This window comes from Photinus pyralis, unplaced genomic scaffold (assembly GCF_008802855.1).
Source record: "Photinus pyralis isolate 1611_PpyrPB1 unplaced genomic scaffold, Ppyr1.3 Ppyr1.4_LG4, whole genome shotgun sequence".
Taxonomy (NCBI): domain Eukaryota; kingdom Metazoa; phylum Arthropoda; class Insecta; order Coleoptera; family Lampyridae; genus Photinus; species Photinus pyralis.
Window position 1 is genome coordinate 16,047,132 of NW_022170511.1, and position 16,241 is coordinate 16,063,372.

Below are 16,241 nucleotides of genomic sequence, written 5' to 3' on the forward strand. Positions count from 1 at the left end.
TGGGTGAGATTCTAGAATTTTAACAAATGCATCCCAAATAACATTTTGGATATTTTTCGAATATTCTTTTAACATGCTAGAAGGAATGTCAATACCTATTCTTCGTTCCAAATATCCATAGATTGTTCTATGATTATATGCATTTCTCTGGTTCCTTGATTTTTCGGTATTGAATATTCTGTTACAAAGTTCCTTGAATGTGCAGGGAATATTCGTTTTGTCACAATCACTGGTCAATTTTAAACCTTAATGACAATATAAACACGTGTCCTTTAGGTGTAGTATGATCTTTGCTTTAGGTAACTGATTCATTACATTTTTAATTAATTTGAATTAAGTTATTTTTAATAAAAGTCGTCAATTATGCACTTGTAATGAAAAAAACTCACCCACACAAGGAAGAAATCAATTAAAAACATTAGGAATTCAATCCTCTCAGTTTAAACTGTGCAGTTCGTTTGAATGGATACTAAAATTCCACACAGGAAATTACATTAAGCAATAAACCATAGTAGGTTAGTTTTATTATAAGACTAAGTACCTACCTAATTGGATAAACAATAAGTTACACATGATCAACATCGATGTAGGTAAGTACTCTCAGATATAAAAATATAAAAATAAAATAGGAATGAAACAAAATAAATTCTAAGAAATGTCTTGTAGTGTTACACAATAATTGTAATTTTATTAAACATAGATTCAGCTCTAGGCATGAGTTGAAAGTGGTTGATTTGTTTTTATTTCATCGAGAGGTACAGAACCGGCACCACCACTTGGTTCCGACCAGCCTTCCGCCTGTTTTTGTTTTTCAATGTTTTCCGCCTCTATTCTTTTTGATTCTTCAATTTCGGCCCAGTACTTCGGCGTAGTGATCCCAAAGAAATAAGCCAGATGTTCTCCAAGATAATCGCATGCTGCTAGGGCCATAACTCCCGCCGACCAAGATTTGTAGAGCAACCAAGAACTCCACGACGCGTTCTAAAAATAAGAGAGAGTGTATTATAACTCGATTTATAACTAATGCAGGCAGTGAATAGTTTGTAAGGTGATCACTGATCAAAAACCGATTGGAACAAAATTTGGCACAAATATTATTAGACATAAAAAGGCAGAATCGCGCATGCGCAGATGGGCGGGTGGTATCTGTGCTCGCTAGTAAAGTGATCTTTGAGAAAAATGAGACTCTTTCTATTTGCCACATTTTCTATCCCCTACACGCTGACAAGAAACCTACTCTAAACCTATTTACTTTAATTGCTACATAAAATCAATTGATAAATAAGAAACTGTCAGATGTCCGATTTAATCAACAATACTTTCTCTTCAGTCGTGTATTTTATGGCTAATAATAGAAAAAACGTGTAAACAAATATAGAAAACGAGCTCCTGGGTATGGCTATAGCACGTGCAAAATCAAATTTTGAACCTGGTGTTAGTTTTGCTTTTATTTAAAGTGTATATGTATGAAATTTCATTTAATTGCTTCCAAAAATAAAAAAGTTGGTACTGCACATTATGCACAAAACCAAATTTGGAAACTGGTGTTAAATTTGCTTTTATTCCAAGTGGCTGTGCATCAAATTTTATTTAAATCATTTAAGTCATGGTAGGTATATATTTAAATCCTTCCATAAATAAGAAAGTTGGCACTGCGCATGCGCAAAACGAAATTTTGAAACTGGCGTTAAATTTGGTTTTATTCCAAGTGGCTATGTATAAAATGATATTTAAATCACTTAATAAATAAAAAAGTTTGCAATTTGGCTTATATTTAAATGGTCGAGTGCGAAGAGGGCACTGTGAATGCTGATCGATTAGGCTCAACTTTTAGAATTGCGTTTTATATGGCTAAAGCTATGCACATATTGAATTTCATGCAATTCGGTTCATAACTAACGGAGATGTCAAAAGGGCCTACTTTATTTTTTGGTCCACATTGGCAATTCACGAAGTCCGATCTACAAATTTGATAAAGAATCCACTTGAAAAATTTCATTATAATCGGTCAATTTGTTTACGAGATATCGTGCTAACGGACGGACAGACACCGCAAAATTATAAATTCGCTAGGAGCTCGTTAATAAAGCATTAAATTTCAGTATGACAACTTCATTTGACAATAAACCTTTACTTCAATTGTTCCCTGTAAATACGGGGCGATAAGAAAGGAGAAATTCTCGGAGAAGTTACAAAATATTTTTGGCAATATCTTGTTGAGGGGTTAACCCGAGGGTTAACCAAAAACATCGACAGTTATTCTTTTAGATGCGGATTTTAATCTCGATTTTAATGGTCTTCAAATAACCTAAATAGATTTTTCGTCTAAAATAACTAGGGAAGCCACTTAACCTCCTTCAAATTTAGATGGGATTTCCCGCCGGTCGATGCAACACGCTGTATATCATATACTGGGTCCTGCAACAGTGCGTCGGTCATTACTAGCTCTTCGCGTAGCTCATCTTGTAAAAATATATCCTTTTGTGCAAATGTCAGATGGTATTGCGCATCTATAGAAATTTATTTTGATTCTCGTTTTGAATGTACAGGGTGTCCCATTTTTGCGGTGTAAATACATAAATGATTTTTTTTAAATAGAACACCCCTCGGAACACCCTATATAATTTATATTGTATGTTGCCATCTAATTAATTTTTCCGGATAATTCCCCATAAACAATCATTACTTTTATGAGTCGTAGCGATCTTGTTTTTTGAAGTTAGGAAGTATTTTTGACCAGGAATGTTAATCCGAGGTCAACACTTTGATAATGAGGAAGTTGGATTTAGCGAGGGATTTAGTGATACAGGGTGTCCACGATGAAATGGTAAATTTTCCGAATTTCAAAGTGTCATAACTTTTTTTTCAGATAGAAGTACACTATTTTATTTCGACATTCCATAGTCTTTTTTGTCTTCTCTTCAATTTTCATAAGGGACGTCCTGTGTCTAAACCTCGTAGTTATCCTACCAAATAGGGAGTACACTTGCAGCAAATAATTAATTTGGAACACTTATTTACCTTCGGCCATTCTTTTGTTTTTTTATTATCACAGCCTACTCCGGTGCATAAACATGTAATTCACTAATGGGTATGTACCTACTTTTGTGCAAAATATTGAATAACCTAAAAACTACGAGGTATAGAGACAGGACATCTTTTATAAAAATTAAAGAGAACACAGAAGACTATTGAATAACGAAATCAAATAAGTAGTGGTTCTTCCATATAAAAAAAATAGTTGTGACAGTTTTACTATTTCATTGTGAACACCAACTTTCTCATTATCAAAGTGCTGCCCATTTCTCGAAATAACATTATTAGGTACTCAAATGTATTTCTTAACTTCCAAAAACAAGGTAAGTGGCGACAATTCATCAAACATCAATCAAATGACATCGAAACAACTAAAAATATACAAGGTGTTCTATTTAAAAAATCATTTATTTTCATTTAGGTACACTGTTAAAATGAGACACCGCTGTACACTCAAAAATAATTTCTATAGATGCGCAACCATCTATAAGGATAGTTCATAGTCGACATTTGCACATAAGATTTTTCACACCTTGACGAGGTATGGGCTAGGAAAGACCGATGCACGGCTGCAGGACCCTGTATAAATAACAAATACAAGGGAATTAGATGTACCATTAATTATATAGTATCTTTTAGCGTTGCATTAATTAAAAAAAATGCCGATAAGATGACCCTTCGTTTCGTGGATCACGAGGTGGGTCATGACAATATGCCAACAAAATATGGTAGTACCTGGCAGTACACAATATGCAGGACCGGGTAGTACATCGGCAGGACTTCGCAGTACCCGGAAGTACACAAATAACTGACTGGGCAGGGGAAGTACACCAAATATTGCCAATTTCGGCAGTACGTGCATAAGTTTGGCCAGTGAAGAGGTAATTAAAAAAAAAGCAATCCGGATCTTGCAGTGCTCGATTTTTGCCTTTGGGTTTTTAAAAAGTAGGATGTAGGCAACAAATCCAAAAACAATAAATGCTTTGCAAAATCGCATATCTGAAACCACCTGATCACTAGGGATATGTTCCAAAGGGTTCAAAATTCCATTTATGAGCATTTAGGTCATTGCGAAATCAAGGTTATGAGAAAGATGCGTCTCAAGAATATCAAGCAATTATACGAAGAACTTACAAGGGCGATCATTCAGAGATATAAAGAAAGAAGAGAAAATAGTGAACAATCTGATGTCATCAGGATGCAATTAAAACAAAGCCAATAGCCAATAACACCTGTTGATTAAGTAACAGAAAACATGAATGCGTTTGAAGAGATAATTGATAATGGAAATACCAACGACACTATATCCAAAAGGAGTACAAGTATAAATTGTGCACAACTCTTGTGCAGATAAAGCGCATTTTTTTAACCGAAATAGCTTTTGTTTTGACATCACAACACCAATGGATATATTTCTTGCAGACGTCTCAATCGCGCTTTGTGAGTACCCTCTTCCGACAATCCGTTCTTGAGGTATAATGGAATATACCCGATCACGATAAGAGGTCGAGGACGAGGGCTATGGTTAGTAGAAATTAATTCCTTTCGTTCAGACCTTTCATTAGAGTACCATGAAGGATGAAACTAATTCCACTCCCCCCTCCCCCCATCTCGTACTTTGATAAGAGGGCAGAAAGAAGGGCAGTAGTTGGTAGAAAACGGTTCATTTCGTCGAGACCTTTAATTAGAATACAATGAGATAACATTAATATTTAACACACCCCCCCCCCTTCTAGAACCATTCCCCTAGAAGTAGTTCGAAATGGCAGAAGTGGGTCCGGTCCAGACGGACGGACAAAACGCAAACAATAGCACATTTTTTTTAATATTCTTAAAAATGCGCTACAAATAAAGTATTTAGTGAAAAAACAAGAGAAGATTCAGACAAAGTTGAAATAATATCAATCGATGAAGAAAGATGAAAAGTCAATAAACTTCATATTTTGTAAAACATAACTGAAAAACTCGGACAGTAAAAAAAACTGCAATATAACTTTGGAACTCGGAAAAATCAGAGAGTATTGAAAACACTACTGACATTTAACGTCAGTTAGTAATCTCACCCAGGTAATCACCAATGGTTTCAAACACCGCTACCTAGTAGCATATACGACGAATAAAAAGATTCGCCTTCCCTCTCCCATTTCATCCAGTGGACGTACGTAATATTCTGCAAACAAAAATGAGAAGAAAGTGCTTGGAAGAAAAACAAATTAATAAGATTAGCCGAAACTTGTAATGCTCCATCAAAAAGACAAAAACCCAAAGAGAGGAGAAAGGTCAAGATGGAATTGATACTAATTGTGACAAAAAATGTCAATTAACTCAAAATCAAAGAAAAATGTGCCAAATGCAATCTGGACGTGGCCAGTGATGCCGAAGAAAATTACTTCAAAAACATAGGCTGTGATTAAGTGCCCCAAGTGGTACACCTAAAATGGATCCCCTTTCAAGGTTGATATTACTATGATGTAGAAGACTCAGACTTCGTCTGGGAAAACTGTAAAATTTTATTTTTATGTTATAGTTATATTATACATTTTTTGTGAAAATTCGATATCTCCCACTCAGTTTCTCTTTTTCTCCGTAGGGTCGTCTCACTATCCTATTCTTTAAACCAGGGGTGGCCAAACCTTTGACTTGTGAGGTGTACTTGTGTGTTCATAAAATCTTGCGATCGACTATCAGCTGGAGTTTACAAGAGAAAGAAACACTGTGTAATAAAGTTGTAAGAAAGTATTTATTATACCTTTTTCTTATAATTCATTTATAACCCGCGGGTTACCTTAATTATTCCTTCACGGTTTACCAGTACCAGTACCCATATTTTACACTATGCTATTATTGAAAACTTTGAATTTAGATACTCTATAAATTCAATGGTTAAAATTTTGAAATTAGCGCTGGTCCAAATGCCGGTTATAGATCCCTTGGATACGTCCGAAGGTACGCCACTGTTAGCGTTAACAACCTAATAATTTCTAAATTTTACATAATAAAAAGCGAGCTTGGTTAATTGTATTGTTTGAGGCAACCGATTGATAGACGATAAAAGAAACAAATAAATTTGCATGCTAATGAGTTGGCCATTATCATTTATCAAGGATCGCACATAAATTCATTGAGTAATAATTCCATTTCCCAACATTTTACGCTGCTACCCTAATTACCCAAATGAAATGTCGTCGTCATTGAACTAATTTAGGTCACTTAACCAAAACGGAAAAATACAACTTTTACCTCATTTTTATAATCCCGCTCTCTAGCCGGGAAACTTACCGAATCTACAATGGCGGCGGTCGTTGTCTCGTTCGGGGGCGTAATGTTCTCGTCATCACTGTATTCCTCTAATGTGCCATCGCTAAAGTGTAAAATCCGTTTCGGTATTCTAACTTTAATATTCGCACTTTCCGCGTCATTACTACTTGCGTTATCGAAATTATTCGAAATTTCCACATCCATTTTCATTAATTCTTCACGACTGTCACAGCGAATTGTTTTTATTTTGGATCGCCATCTACTGGTGGAATTTGCAAGTAGACACACAGCTGTTCTGCAGCATAACTGTTCCAGAATGCAGAGCAGAGATATGATGATAATTGGGTTCATACATTAAATGGTGCCTGACCTCCACGAACGGTTTTTATCTACCGCGCAGGTACGTAATCTACCTCTGATAAAATTAAAATTGTTAAAAGTCTGATAAGAAATTAATATCAGTGCTATTGAGAACCTGTAATTTAATCAGCAACACCCATTATAAATGAAAAAGTTTGATGATATAACTGTAAGTTACTCTCAATTTTTTTCTTAAATGTAGGTATTCAGTTCATTTTAGAATAATGCCGTCCACCAAAGATGCCACCTTGGAATTAATACAGCGCGAAATAAATGAGGTAATGGAGAGAGAAAATGAGCTGCGAGCAAATTACAACCGTTCCAATTCGGCCTTTGAAATTACGCAAACTAATGGTGCATGTAATGGTGCTAAACCTCCCTTAGATAGGGCGAAATCCGTCTCATGTGTTACGAATGGTTCCAAAAATGGAAATAGGCTATTTACACAAAAGTCTCCCGTGAAAGGCGTCATGCACAGATTTATTAAATCAAGAGGTAAAATGAACGCATTTACAAATTCGTCAATTAATCAAACACCTTCACCAACATGGACCGATTTGGAAGTAATACAACCGGCAAAAGTTGCACCTGGAGTACACCCACGTAACGGTTTTGTTCCTGTGGAGGAGAAGATACGACGCGAATTTTGTGATATGGAGAAACGCGAGCGGGAGTTGCGTTTGGAACGTGAGAAATCCCATCCCGATTTGTTGGCATCTCTCAATTCGAGCAGTTCACCGGAGCCGGAAAGGAAACCGTTACGTTCGACTATGTCTGTGCTGCAACTGAATGAATTTGATAGTTACGACCGAGAGACTTCATTTGCCACTCTGAAGGGAGCGAAATCTTTGTCGGACCTGTGCGATATCGATAACGAGGAAGAAGTACCGCCTGGGTCGGGAAGCTTAATTAAACAGTGGGAAAATTTAATTAAGAAGAATCAAAAATTGAAGTAATGTGATAATTATTGCTATATTTATATTATGTGTTATTGTCAAGTTATGTGCAATTGCACAAAAAAATTGAATATGAGTCATATACAGGGTGGCCTTGCCCAGTACTGGGATCTCGGAGAGCTTTTCAGACTGGTAGTTTCCTTACTGTGATTGTGATAGGTATAAAAAGTAGAGATAGTTTGATATACAGGACATTTTTTTAAACGGAAACTACTTCATTTCACCCAATAAGAGGCAAAAATGAAATACTGCTTCCATAAGGAAAATTAAAACAAAAAACTGTAACAATAGTATGATTCAATTCCACCCTTTTCCATTAAACCAACATTGTAACTGTAAAGATTCTGAGATCCCTGTGCTGATTTTCAAAGAAATGACGAACTGTCTGTATATGAAAACTTTCTTTTCTTCTACCATCATAAGCAAAAGTGATACATCTTATTTTAGTTTATATCAATTAAACTCGATCCAAAAGTCTATTTAACCAAATAAGACATCATTTTTGCTTAGGACTGCAGTATCAGCTAATGGGAAATGTGCGACAATCGGGTCTATTGTGTCTTCTGTGCCTTTAAAACTATAGCATTCCATCTAAAGTACAAATTAAGGCATCTATAAAATAAGATTGGCTTATATAGCTATATTTTTCTGTATTTATTTATTGTTCCAACTAGTCTTTAAAATGGAGAAATATCGGGAATATGTTTAATAAAGTGCACTTTGAAATTTTTCCGCTTATGATTATGGTCTTTACTGAAATAGCAATTTTCTAGGTAATTACGTGATAAGATAGCCGTGCTGCGATAAGTTTTATTGTATTGTATGGCGTAATCTTCAAATCCTACCGATATTTAGATAAAGCAATTGGCAGAATTACAGTTGTTTTTAGAGCCTTGAGATTCACCTAATTTTAAATTGAGTAAGTAGGTACAATTGCTTTAACTAAGAGTTCCTCTTTAGTTCTACCCACAAACCATTACATAATATGAGAACTGCATCAGCTTAAGACAATTAAAATAATTTAATAACATTTAGATTGGTCTGCATAACAGAGCAAAAACAACTTCACATTATTTCACTTTGGAAGGTACAATGTATGACTTCCTGGCGAGATGTGCCCCAGGGTGGCGTGTAATAATTACCTATAGTACTCTACTGCTAACATTTACATTTGAACCTTTGTAGGTACACTCACAATTTGCAAATGAAATAAAAAAAATTGCATTATTCACTCAACCCAACAGCCTAGAGGTGATTTTACCATGACTTCTTGTCTCCACCTTTCAAGAGAACTTTACTGAGCATTATTCTCATTAATTCGGCTTGAAATGCGGTATAAAATGTACCTAGCGGTTGATTAATTTTCAAGCTCAGTTCCTAGGAGTACCTGTGCCTTCAGTTCTTTTGGGATGTATCAGTTAAAATCGAGATATAGTGTTGTAATGCACATCCTCGTCTGAGGGTTGATCTTGCAGATGGGGTCCAGTGCAAAGACAAACCCAAAAGAGACAGCGCCAAAAAGTTTTTGTTTGTGTTATTTGCTTTGAGCAGGCTGGTTTTCCCCAGTTCAGCTCCAGTATAATGCCTAGTGTTTAAATAACGTAATTTCCAATGTATAGTAGTATCAAAAAGTGGTTACTCTTTGGTAGTATCAAATGGTTACTCTTTGGTAGTATTATAGTATTAAGTATATATTAGGAATTTTTGTAGGCAACCAACATTACACGCGACAAACTGGAGCTGTTTGTTTTTACAGTTCTTCTGTTACCACCCTCCTAGTCCTACCGTTTTAATATTTCAACTTTATCGTCTTTGCTATACATATTTGTGTGTAAGGAAGTATACCCTCCTCTCTGTCGGGATGGGCAGACGCTGGACTGTCTTTCTTTCCATTCGCTTATGTACTAATTCTTTAGCCTTAACTGAAAGGGCTGATCCTGCACATGAGGTCTAGTGGAGAGGGCCTGTTTATTTTTTTATTTATGAAATGTTCGTATAGGCCTTCAACACGCTTACGTTACGCCCAATTACAGAGTGATCCGCATAATACTTTTTAGAGGTGCCCCTGCAGAAGGACTTAAGTTTTTCTATACTACTCCGCTATTTACCTTACGCATTAGGAAAACTGCAGGAAAACCTAATTCGGAGTAGCCGGCAGAATGCTCGAAACTGATCTAAGAAAATTTCCATTTCTGCCACAGATGAAAAATTCCTACTTCAGCCCAGGTTCGAACACCCGACCTCCGGTTTTGTAGCACAACGCTCTACCATTGAGCTCCTTCCGCCAAGAAGGGCTCTACCGGGGCGTCGGTAACAAATCCGTCGCGCCGTCGAAGGAAAAGGTGGCAAAAGCAAAAGGTCTGCTGTATGTACAATTCGCTCAAGCACTTCATGAAATATTCTGGATAGGTACTGTGAGCTGCGTACATCCTAATTCTTCAGCAATTTCGCTTTGAAATCCAGGAAATTTTCTGCACAGGTGACAATAGGCTACTCCACAGGTTTTGAAATCCATGGCAAGAAAGTGATTTGCCAACCACACTACATTTTCTACTGAAATCAAAAGAACCTCTTGAAATCTGAGGTGTAAGTATACGTTTTGGTTTGTAGTATTTTCTGGTACGTAAATGCACCACATTAGCCATAACGAAGAGAATACTATAACTCTCGCCAGGACAGATTGCCGGTCACAGCACACCTTATGTCGATCTACAATCTATATTTTTCTTAAGATGCGAGCGACTTCAGGAATAGGATCGTGCCAATGTTGAACGAAAAATCTTTTTGTTCAACATTGACACGATACTATCCCGGAAGTCGTAGACCGGGATCAAGTGTTCTGTGACCGGCAATCTTTCCTGGCGAGAGGTTTACGCTAAATGATGTCTGAGGAATGCGACACAGAGCAACAATCATTCTTGCAGTAGAATTTATTTATATAAAACAAACGAGTTTAAAAATAGTACGAACACTACTTTTGCGGAAGGTCCTTAATTAATGAAAAACGACTAACGCCGTTTTGGTATCCCCTGCCGAATTCGATGCGATGACGCACATTTGTCTGTCGTATTCTAAAAGGAAAAAAGCGGCAAAATTTGATTCTGAGTTAGGTTAGATTACGGTTAGGTTACGTTAGGTCGAAATGCGCCGTTGGATTAGATCGAAATATATCTGACCTCGAACCGGACTTTAAACCTAACCTACTAACACATCCTAATCGTCAACGAGGACGGATGCTTGTTAAAGGGTCGATCATGTCTCAATATCGCCCTTATTTAATTTAACGGCCGATCCGTACCCAATTTGAATGGTAGCTCCCTCCCCTTTTCGAGAGATCACAGTATCTCTGTCGTCTTTCGAGCTACGACGTCGAAACTTTGGAATTACACGTTTTGCGTCATTTCTATACGATCTACGCCAAAAAGGTTTTTGAATTTTTTGAGGGGTATTTTGCTATTTTTGGAGACATTACCTGTGACTTTTTGTGAAAATTACGATTGTAATTGTCGTCTTAGTATCTGCACACGATCGCGTTCGATATTTTACGCTTTGTTATTTGGGTAAAACCACCTTCAATTTCCTATCTTTTAAAAATTTATGCGATTTTTTTACGAAAATCGATGTTTTGGTCTTTAAAAATATCATTTAGGGACCCCAAATCTCCGCCAAACTTCTGCAGTCACTTAATCTCGTAGTTTAATGTTGATTTTAACAAACAACTGAAATAATTAATGTTTCATTAAAATTGTTTGGGAAATCGTTCGGGCAAATTGCTCCATAAATTAGAACGTTGCGTTTTGCGCATGCGCCGTACGATTTTTGACAAGTGCATTTTTTCTGCGTTTGTTAGAAGGACATATCAGTAGTATAGGGGCCACCTGAGCAAGACAGTCACATGACGCGCCGAAGTGACGTTTGCGGGTACGTGTAGGTATACCTACGTAGGGCGACAGCCATTTTTAGCTATTGGTGGATATTCGACATCGATATTTTGGACATGTAAACTCGCGCAATTTCGGCAGTTGGCCCGGGGTGCTACGTTAAGGTTCGTGTTGACGTTTGGGTTCGCGTTGTCGTTTGGGTTCGCGATGACGTTTAGGTTCGCATTGACGTTTGAGTTCGCGTTTACGTTTGAGTTGGCGCTCACGGCATGGGAACTGGAGAAAGCGACTTTCAACATGCAAATATTTGTGCTTGCTCACCCAGGATGCGGTTTATGTGCATTCCGTAATGTAATATTTTCTAGTCTAAACGGCAAACCTACCCAAACGTGAATCCGAACCAAAACGTGAACGCGAACACAAACGTCAACGCGAACCTAAACGTAGCACCCCGGGTCAACTGCCGGAATTGCGCCAGTTTATACATGTTCAAAATATCGATGCCGAATATCCACTAATAGTTAAAAATGGCTGTCGCCGTACGTATCATACACGTATACCGTGTAACGTCACTTCGGCGCGTCATGTGACTGCCTGGCTCAGGTGGCCCCTATACTACTCAGTACTCATATCATAAAAATTTCCTGCAAAACGCTTCGTAAATACGCAGTACAAATTTTGAAAAGTGCATTCTACTTGCATTTGTTAGAACGATAGACAACACACATGACACAATACTGATACCGCTCCCTTACGCTTTTTACAGGTTTTCTTCGACTAGTTACACATCAGCAAAGTGTAGGTATATAACTTTATATGATCATCTTTGATATTGTCGAATTTTGGTATTTTTGCAAAGTGAAAATTCTGTACGTTTGCATACTCCATACTATCTCCTCAAAAAGCAATGTTGAAGTTCAGGTGTGGGTAGACAACCGCGTAATAAGCTCCAATTTCTTATTTCTTGAAAATCGATGTCTGGTTAAGTTGATTTAGGTATATATTTGTTAAAGGTACGAGAAATTTTTTTTGTATCAGCATCTATTATTATTATTATTATTATCGGTGTTTCTTGTGAGAACTCAGGTCTAGCCTGGTTAACTAATCGCACGGATTAAAATCAAGTAACGATTAGTGTCTGTGTCTGGTGAAGTTATGTAGGGTCATTAAAAAAAAAAAAAAAAATCACACACGTACATTGGACATCTAGGGATAATGTAATTCGTACTTACCAACATACCTATTGATGGGCACAATAGCCAACGCTATCAGGAAAGAGGAAAACAAAAAAAAAAAAAAATCATTATAATAATTCCTGTAATTTTATTAAATGGAGTTTATTGTGTAAGTGTTTCTTTGGCTTTGCGTTTGGGTTGAATTCGAGTGGGTTGTGATAACGTGGTGTGCTTCTGTGAAGAAGGAGTTTTGTGTTTTTTAATTGTATTTATGGTGTTTCTTTGTTCCTGAGGTCGTATTTGCGAGGTTGCTTGGGTTTTTGGTGGAGATATTGCAGTATTTTGTGAGCCTGTGTTAAGGTTTTTGCGTTTCGGTTGTATACGAGTGGGTTGTTTCTGAGAAGAAAGAGTATTGTGTTTTTTAACTGTGCTAGGGCGTGTAACTTTATTGGATGGACCTGTCTTTGTAGTACATGTTGCGTTACTTGTGTTTATGGTGTTTCTTTGCTCTTGAGGTTGTATTTGTGAGGTTGCTTGGGTTATTGATGGAGATATTACAGTATTTTGTGAGCTAGTAGTGCTGTATACTGTATAGGTTTCTGCGTTTGGGTTGAATACGAGTGGGTTGTGATAACGTGGTGTGCTTCGGTGAAGAAGGAGTTATGTGTTTTTTAATTGTGCTAGGGCGTGTAACTTTATTGGGTGGACATGTCTTTGTAGTGCATATTGCGTTACTTGTATTTATGATGTTTCTTTGTTCTTGAGGTTGTATTTGTGAAGTTGCTTGGGTTTTAGGTGGAGATATTTTAGTATGTTGTGAGCCTGTAATTCTGTTAAGGTTTTTGCGTTGCGGTTGAATACGAGTGGGTTGTGAAAATGTGGTGTGTTTCTGTGAAGAAGGAGTTATGTGTTTTTTAACTGTGCTAGGGCGTGTAATTTTATTGGGTGGACCTGTCTTTGTAGTGCATGTTGCGTTAGTTGTATTTATGGTGTTTCTTTGTTCTTGAGGTAGTATTTGAGAGGTTGCTTGGGTTTTTGCTGGAGATATTTTAGTATGTTGTGAGCCTGTAGTTCTGTTAAGGTTTTTGCGTTTCGGTTGAATACGAGTGGGTTGTGAAAATGTGGTGTGTTTCTGTGAAGAAGGAGTTTTGTGTTTTTTAAATGTGCTAGGGCGTGTAACTTTATTGGATGGACCCGTCTTTGTAGTGCATGTTGCGTTACTTGTATTTATGGTGTTTCTTTGTTCTTGAAGTTGTATTTCTGTTGTTGCATGGGTTATTGGTGGAGACATTACAGTATTTTGTGAGCCTGTGTTAACGTTGTTGCGTTTGGGTTGAGTACGAGTGGGTTGTGTTTGTGATAACGTGGTGTGTTTCTGAGAAGAAAGAGTATTGTGTTTTTCAGCTGTGCTAGGTCGTGTGGGTGAGGGCGTCTTTGTAGTGCGTGTTGCGTTACTTGTATTTATTATTATTATTATTATTATTATTATATTTAGATGATAATAGCATGAGGCAAGCGTATTTATGCTATCTTGTTTAAGCTAATTTCTATCGGTTACGAACGTACAATTAGTTAACAATTAATCTTTTCTAAATTCTTGTTATCAAAACGTTTCTTAAATTGGTACACATTTATTGAATTTACGATGTGTTCGTCTAGTGCATTCCACTGGTCGAACATGCGGTTAGTTAAAAATTTTTGCCTTTGCGTAGTTCTGAAGGGTTCCTTTTGCAATCTAAACAAGTGTCCGCGTAAGCGGGTATCTTCACGAAATTTCAGGAAGTCAAATTTGTTAGCGGGAAATAGGTCGTGAGTTACGACTATTAAATTCGAGTAGTTAGCAAAACAAGTGTCTAGCGCGGTTAGAAATGTAGTGTCGTTTTCGGCGTTATTCAAGCTCGTATTAATAGGCGGCCTGTAGACACAACCAACAACAAAAGTGAGATCCTTGCTGCAGGATTTTAAAAACAATGAATCGTAAGGTTCAGTAGCAATATGAATTGTTTCAACAGAAAATCGCTCACTTAGGTCGTCGTGCACGTACAAGCACACTCCGCCACTTTTACAGACTACTCGATCTTTTCTGTGTAAAGTGTAATTGTTTAGAACAACAACAGAATCAGCAATATTAGAGTGAAGCCATGTTTCTGATATAGCAATAATGCTCGGGATTGACGAAGAAATCACAAGAGTAAGATCATTAAATTTAGATAACAATGAGGCAATGAATAAAGGATGTTAATATTAAAAGGCTTGCCAGTACTTAGTTTTTTTGGTCAACTATGAGGGGGGTTTTATTAATATATTTTATGGTCAAGTTTGACTCTCCGTTGCTAATACGATTTGCAAGTTCCACACGCAGTTGTTTTAAGTGTACTTGTTGTTTCTTAGTTTTATCATCACTTATAGAGACCTTCGAGTATTTTTGATGGCCTTGTAAATGGGACTTTTTTCTGAAACATAGATTAACCATGTCCAAAGATTTAAATCTCAACTTGAGCGGCCTTGGTTTGTTGTTGGAAGGAGCACCAATTCTACTATCAGGGGAAACAACCAAAGTGGAGTCTATTATTTCTAAGATGTCGTTGGCAAGGTCACAATCATTTATAGCAGGAGTTTCAGGGACATTGTACAGTACCACATTGAGCGCACGATTAGATCTATCCACAGCTTCGTTGATTGTGTCCTCTTAAGAAGAGAGAGATTGAGTGGCGTTTTCTGTAATTAAATTTTCGAGTTTCTCAATTCGCGATTCAAAAGCCAGTTTCAAATCATTCACCATTGATTTGATATCAGCAATTGCCGCAAGCGATACATTGCAACGGTTACAAAAAATCTTTAAATTGTTGGAGCGCATTTTAGGAACGAATGTTCTTTCCTCTTCAGTCATATCCAAGCATTCCAGATGCAGGCCAAGTTTGCATGCACTGCAGCTAATTTTGAAATGCGAGGCAAGAATGGACTCAAAACAATGACAGCACTTCATGTTCATAGTTTGAGATTACGCGGTATGCCTGAACGAAAATGATAACACTGACAAAAGCGAGTAAGGATTACCGGGAGGCGACCGCCTCTAACAGAGTGGGGCACACGCTATGATACCGGTACCAAAGCCGGTACTAATGTGATAAGGATCTACGCAAACAATAATATGACAAGCAAAATAGGTTTGGAAATAATTAAAAATATACACTTACCGGTCAGCAGATTACCGAAACGAATACGATATATAGATTCTTCGCGAAGTTGTCTGTATTATAGTACCAAACACAACCGTAACTTTTAAGATATACCTACCTAAAAATTGAAAATACACAAGAGCAATTAGGAAACACGTCCGAACGTTCGAATCGAACACTGCATGTATACCAGAAAAATAAACGGCTAATTTACAACTACTTGAGAAAACCAGAAAATTCCGACTACTTTCGAAGATATGCCAGAAAAACCGAAATTTGCAGATGGGGGGAAGTAAACACATACATATTCTATCCTTCATGGTATTCTAATGAAAGGTCTCTCTCATTGAAATAAATTGGTTTGTATAAACTATAACTTTCACGTGGAACTCTTTT

At 37.1% G+C, this 16,241-nt stretch overlaps 2 protein-coding genes across 8 annotated transcripts; one reads left to right on the plus strand and one right to left on the minus strand.

Annotated features, from left to right (window-relative positions):
* Positions 1-494: 494 nt before the first annotated feature.
* LOC116168037 (protein FAM177A1) lies at positions 495-6,539 on the minus strand. Its single transcript, XM_031483691.1, has 2 exons — positions 6,316-6,539; positions 495-981 (listed from the first exon to the last, which is right to left on the minus strand). Exons 1-2 carry the CDS (start codon positions 6,502-6,504, stop codon positions 709-711), a joined length of 462 nt encoding a protein of 153 aa, XP_031339551.1. The 5' UTR covers positions 6,505-6,539; the 3' UTR covers positions 495-708.
* Positions 6,540-6,553: 14 nt separating this feature from the next.
* LOC116168035 lies at positions 6,554-8,339 on the plus strand. 7 transcript variants are annotated; one of them, XM_031483689.1, is made up of 3 exons: positions 6,557-6,694; positions 6,757-6,823; positions 6,865-8,339. In XM_031483689.1, the coding sequence occupies exon 3, from the start codon at positions 6,879-6,881 to the stop codon at positions 7,608-7,610; it is 732 nt and encodes a 243-aa protein (XP_031339549.1). In that variant the 5' UTR covers positions 6,557-6,694; positions 6,757-6,823; positions 6,865-6,878; the 3' UTR covers positions 7,611-8,339. The 7 variants fall into 7 exon arrangements, with proteins under 7 accessions (XP_031339550.1, XP_031339548.1, XP_031339549.1 ...); XM_031483685.1 differs by having other exon boundaries at positions 6,875-8,339; XM_031483690.1 differs by lacking the exon at positions 6,757-6,823 and having other exon boundaries at positions 6,554-6,694; positions 6,875-8,339.
* The last annotated feature ends 7,902 nt before the right edge of the window (positions 8,340-16,241 follow it).

Excerpts from the sequence above, each read along its gene's own strand:
- LOC116168037 (XM_031483691.1), bottom strand. The coding sequence starts at position 6,504 with ATGAAAATGGATGTGGAAATTTCGAATAATTTCGATAACGCAAGTAGT. Across the intron at positions 982-6,315 it reads CCGCCGCCATTGTAGATTCG|AACGCGTCGTGGAGTTCTTG; the intron begins GTAAGTTTCCCG and ends TCTTATTTTTAG.
- LOC116168035 (XM_031483690.1), top strand. The coding sequence starts at position 6,879 with ATGCCGTCCACCAAAGATGCCACCTTGGAATTAATACAGCGCGAAATA.